The 6,332-nt window shown below is 31.6% G+C and overlaps 1 protein-coding gene across 1 annotated transcript; it reads right to left on the bottom strand.

Annotated features, from left to right (window-relative positions):
* Positions 1-2,895: 2,895 nt before the first annotated feature.
* LOTGIDRAFT_105190 (hypothetical protein) lies at positions 2,896-5,855 on the bottom strand (the record flags this gene model as incomplete). The annotated part of the gene is made up of 8 exons (XM_009057061.1): positions 2,896-2,994; positions 3,235-3,458; positions 3,782-3,868; positions 4,267-4,340; positions 4,718-4,812; positions 5,066-5,159; positions 5,417-5,538; positions 5,736-5,855. The coding sequence occupies 8 exons, from the start codon at positions 5,853-5,855 to the stop codon at positions 2,896-2,898; spliced, it is 915 nt and encodes a 304-aa protein (XP_009055309.1).
* Positions 5,856-6,332: the final 477 nt, after the last annotated feature.

Here is a 6,332-nt window from a genome sequence, read left to right as displayed (position 1 = left end):
TGAAAAATGGAAAATTTGTAGTAAACTAAAGGCAATGATTATCGATTACATATCTTTGGGCTCCCACATGATTCAAGTTAAATGAAATTGTTGCATCGATCAGCAAAAATATAAAATCAGTAAGAGAATATAGAAGGGTAGTTTTATTTTTGAAAAAAGAAAAAAAAGAAAAAGAATTCTGTTAGGCTTCTGTATTCATTTTTCAATATGAAAATATTTTTTAAAATTTCAAATTAGTCTGAACACTGACATTCATAATCCAAGATAATTGATCTTCCAAGAAATAATTTCACAGAAAAAGAAATATTTTTCAATTTCAATACATAGACAACTTTTTATTCTCTTTTCATATGAATATCAATTACTTGGAGGAGACAAGTGGATGTCTGAAAGATAAAGTGATGATAGTGCTAGAAGATAATGGTCTTGCTTTTATTTACATGTGAAAAATATAATATAATGGTATTGTTATCATCTCAACCCTCCATGTTTCACTGTAGCAGATACATCTTTATACATGATTCTAAAACCAGCTAATCACCATCCTTCTACAGAGTCAATTTTATAATCAACGCTATCAAAACTTTTGTTAATCATACGAGTACAGGCAACTCCTCTCACATGAAAAAGATGTTTTGTTGAGTCTTGGTCCCATCTATTTAGGGACGTGGTTTAAACATTAAAGTGGTATTGTATAACAAACTTTATTTTAAATGGAAGACTAGATTAATATGTCCTTCTAAAACGTAACAATAAATCATGCACAATATAACAAAATATATAATGATTTTATGATCAGCAATCAATTCCATATAATGAGTTTGATTGCAAAGTTGAATTAACAAACAGTAAGATATATCTTTATAAATGGAAAACATGTGCAATTTAATTACTTTGAATTTAATATGGCAAATATAATATTTAAGTGCAAAAAAATTAAGCAATCAATGTTATATAATGATTTTTACTGCAAAAATGTACAGCAAGATCTTTTTCTTTCACTTCTTAACAAAATGTAGTGACATTTGTTCAAAATAAAGATTGATTTGTGTAAAGCAATCAAATAATGATTAAAACTAACTAAAAAATAAAATAACTAACTATTGTTAGTAGTAATCAAGAATTAAATTGATCTTCATTTAATTTGAGATCAAGGTGCAATCTTACTTGTTTTCTTTTTCCTTGTTTTTTTTTCTCACTAAGAATAAGTAATTTTGGTCTAACTTAATTTTTTAGCACTGTAACTTGGCAATTTTTTATCAATTCAATTTGAAACTGCTGTAGTATCTGTTACTATATTTTCAGCCATCGCTTCTAACCATACATCAACAGCATCAAGTTTTGTATTATCTGGCAGGTGAAGCTTTGCCTCTGGATCTTCATCTCCATAAAATTGAGATTCTGATATCAGATTTGGGGAATTGTCTGAACCTAAAGAGTGGGAACTGCCATTCAGATTCTGTGAGGATTGCACACTGCTGGGATTGCTTTCATGTCTTAATGATGTAATCATGTTAACATCCTGAGTAAAACTCTCTAAAGAAAGAGCTGTTTCTGCTTTAGGCACCCAATCAAGGGAGGTAACTTTATTTATTGCAGTCAATTTTTCACTACAGTCCGCAACTACTCCAGAATCATTTAGCAGTACTTTATCAATATCACTACAATCTCCTTCACTGACAGGAACAAGTGAAGATGAACCCTCTATGAGACTAGTTAGATGTTCAGCTGCAGTTTTCTTTCTGTGGCCTTTCTTTGGCATTTTCTAAAAATAAATACATCCAACCTACTATTAAAATTGCAAACATTATATTCAATGCTAGAAAGTTGCGATAGATTACAGGTTGGTGAACATCAGAGGGTTTGTACAACAAGACCAAAAGTGACAAGGGTCACTGCATGTAAAGGACTGCATGACAGTTAGTATGGTGTGAGCTACTGCAGTCATCAATAAAAATATTTACATTTCTACTATCATTCCCTTCAAGGAACCAGGCAAAAACCTGAATCAGTTCATCAAATTATCATCAAATTCAAGCTAAATTTGATGAGTTTATACTAAGTAAAGGGCTACAACTCCGACACCTTTCATCCGATTATTACCAATTTTGAACTTGATCGAGATCTCATCAATACATACAATATCAAAAAAAAATATGCATACCAAGTTTCATCAAGATTAGATAAAAACTGTGGTCTCTATGGTATATACATGGCAAATTTGACGTGTTTTTTACTAAGTCAAGGGGCAATAATTCTGTAACAGTTCATCCTATTATTATCAATTTCATACTAGACCGAGATCTCATCAATACAGACATGCATACTAAGTTTCATTAAGATTGGATAAAAACTGTAGTCTCTATCTTGCCTACAAGGCAAATTTGACATGTGTTTTCTAAGTCACAGACAATAACTCCGAAACTGTTTATCTGATTATTACAAAATTTGAACTTGAATGGGATCTCATCAATATATACATGCATACCAACTTCAAATAAAAACTGTAGTCTCTATCTTGCCTTTAAGCCAAATTTGACACGGTTTTACTAAGTCAAGGGCAATAACTCTCAAACCAATTATCTAATAATTAAAAAAATTCGAACTTGACTGAGATCTCATCAATATATACATGCATACTAAGTTTCATCAAGATCGGATTAAAACTGTAGCCTATATCGCGCCTACAAGAAATGCGCACGGACGGATGGACAAGGGCGACTGCATATGCATCTAAAAATGACTTCGTTATTTATTCAGTTTGTCAAATGATCAACTGCATTTACACACCAATAATGCTAATAAGACCAATGTTTATTTTTTAAATAACCCTCATTGCACACAGCATGCCATTGTTTATCTCTATTTGCCTCCCAGGAGCACAAAAATAGGACATTAAACTCCATTTACTTTCATACTCTTATATATATATGAACTAACCTTAGGTGGAGGTTTATTTGGATCATGTAGTTTACTGTGTTGGATCAATTTAGCCTGAAAAATAGTCACTGGTACATAAAATGCTTTCAATGGTTCTGGGTTTGACAAAATTGGTTAAACATTTTTGAAAAATCTAAAAGTAGTGTATTAAGAGTGAAGATCCTAAATCTTTTGTAAAGCACTGGCCAAGGTCACAAATATCTGCTAGATATAAACTAGGTTGGCGTTAACAATGTTAGTATTGTAAACAAATATTGAACAAAATATCTAAAGGCAAATAAAATTATTTCATACCTTGTTTACAAAAGTTTGACTGCACCCCTCATGAGTACAATGTAAACGATGCCCATCATGATAAGATTTAATATGAGCTCTTAAATTACGAAGATCTAAATAAACTCTTTCACATTCATCATGTTCACATTTAAACAACTTCTGATTTGAATTATGAACAAGACTGTGTCTTTTTAGCTGAATTTTCTTTTTGAATTTCAGATGACAATCTCCGCATTCAAAAACTGAAATAATTGATAGCAGATTTATAATCAAAGCAGACTTCACTCAGATGGACTTTTTCTAGCAACCAAGATTGTTAAAACAAGTTCAGAGTAAACATTGACATCATATTAAAACAAAAGAATGGTTATCTAAATTCCAGTCGTTTCCTTCCCATTTCATCCCTCTGATAAAAAATCAACAAAAGGGCACAAATCAACATTACACTTCTAAAATGTAAAGCAGAAAATTTGGGATAAATTGAAATTATTACCCAAAATTTCAAATAACCATTAAAAAAATTGTTTTTAATCAAAATATATTATGGTTGAAGTTGTTAAATTACCTTTAGGATGGTGTATCATTATGTGTTTACGTAACATAGACCATGTTTCTAATCTTACATCACAATCTTCTTCTCTACATTTATAACCTGAAGGTAATAGACAATAGGCTTTATTTACAAATTTGTGTATACAGAATTCAAAATGCTGGAGAAAAGAATAGAGGAATAAATTAAGAATGTGACATTTCAGGATCAGACACCTAGAATAGAACAGACAGCGGCTGATAGAAGGCCATCCTGGTCTTTGTGGTCAAAGTAAAGGGAAATAATTGTGTATTTAATGCTAAAAAGAGCGGCAATGTCAGGATTATAAGAACTATATTTCTAAATAAACTGTAGGGTAAATTCCTATTTTACCTCATAGAGCCTTCAAATCTTCAAAATTCAGTCAACTACCAATCTACTTTACAGGGCAATTCTGGTAAAATTTGTGCAAATTCCAACAGGCATATATTACTTATAATAAAGACTATGTTTATACCAACCTTCATGTATTTTAGAATGTCGTTTTAACTGATGAGCTATTTTACAGGAATAATCACAACCAGGAAACAGACACCTTCAAGTAACACAAAAACAGCTATCATTAAATAATATAACTAAAGCAACTAGAAAACAGAACAGAAATGAAATTTGATTTTAACTTTACTTTTCTGCTCCAGATTGGGATGTTGCACTTTCAATTTATTGTCCAATTAAAATAAATGGTTTTCCATGAGAGTGCCTCTAACTTACATCACCAACAGGGAGAACTAGGGTTAGACCCTCCTACTAGCAAGTAAGAGTGGCCTCCAAAAGGCAAAGAACAGCGACATATTCAAGTTTGTTTAGAGAAGATAATATTTGTCAAGACTTTCACCACAACAGCAATATCAAAAGATTTAAACATAATAACAATTTCTATCCATGGAAATGATGGTGAAGGCAGGCACATACAGATAAGGATTAGAATTATCATGTTGTAATTCATGTCGTTTTAACTGATTCTCATCTGTAAATTTCTTCTTACAGCCTTCTACTGTACATCTATACTGTAATATGTAAAGTTCATCTTATAAGTCATAAAGCTTAATGTATTATGTTTTTTTACGAATGGTCACCCCCCTCCATTGATTCAATACCATCACTTGGATAGTAACTCATTAAGCTAGAGTTTACTTTGATATGACCAGATATTTACAAACAAATTTAAGTAATACTCAACTAAGAAAATTTGAGATTTGAAATCAATTGGAAATTTCATTAATCAAATCATTGCACAAAAACAAAGTCCAAACTCATTACAATTACCTTATATTGTTTACCATGAACAGTTTTGATGTGTCTTTTTAAATTGTCTTCACTTACAAAACTTTTTTCACAGTCAGATAACGCACAACTAAAAATAAAAAAAACCCAATAAATATTCAGTTTAAAGGTGTAAGCATGGTTGACAAAAATCCATAATTTTCAGGAAACATTCTATTCAAGTTATCCGTCTAAGAAATACTTTCCAGTTGACCAAGTTGTAAATGCGTACCGGTATAGGTAATCTGGGAATGAAAGATCATTGACAAGAGGGTTATCCAATGACTAGCTGAAGAAAGGATCGTAATCTTCCTAAGATGCTGCTTCTTACTTTCTCATAATACTTACTCGTATTTTTGACTCTCTAAAGGAGTCCTGGTACTTGAGTGAGTTACGTCAACATGACGCTTGAGGTGCTGAGCTCTAGCATATGCCTTGCCACAATCTTGATGAAGACATACAAACGGTTTCTAGAAAATAAGGAAAACTATAAATAAATTGTAACTTTTGCTTAGATTGTTTTTAAGTCAAATCAATAATATAAAATAACGGAAAAGCGACCAATTACAACCACCGAAAACTAAACAGTAACAGTCATCAATCAAACAAAATAACAACATTGCGGGATTAGAAAATTATCAAAGATCTTTAAGTTAAGATTACAAACCTCTCCAGTATGAGTCCTCAGATGTATCAAAAATCTAGAATGTCGACCAAACGTCTTACCACAATCACTAAAACTGCAAATAAACTTTTTATTCTGATTGCACGTTTCTTTTCCCGACATGTTGATTGTCTTGTTTTTCCAGTCTGTACGTACATCGTTAGTGAGTTAGTACCGTATAGGATGAAAGAGACTGGACAAAACTAGGTCAAGAAATAAGGTCATATTTTATGAAATGTTGTCATATTCCGAAACAGACAAATTAGAATATAAATTCAAAGTGTTGATTTCAGTTAGTTCTTAATTCATACATTTTTTCAAATACTTTAAGACATATGTCACTATTTTCTCATAGCCAACTATATCAGTCGAGTGTTCATTATATTTTGCGTTTTGGAAATATCATTTTACAATTTTAATTGTACGGCCTTGACATTCGTAGTAAAATCAAAAATCTCGACATGGCGACTGGATTTTCCTTTGGAACTCCTGCCACAACTGCGGCAACTGGGGGGTAAATATGATACTAGGAAGTTATCATTATAAGTTATAAACGATTTGATTAGTCGGAAATGAATTCTCGCTTGAAGGGTTTAAAGG

The sequence above is a fragment of the Lottia gigantea genome (assembly GCF_000327385.1).
Source record: "Lottia gigantea unplaced genomic scaffold LOTGIsca_3, whole genome shotgun sequence".
NCBI classification, from domain to species: domain Eukaryota; kingdom Metazoa; phylum Mollusca; class Gastropoda; family Lottiidae; genus Lottia; species Lottia gigantea.
The sequence above is the reverse complement of the archived record's forward strand: the minus strand, read 5'-3'. Positions and strand labels throughout refer to the sequence as shown.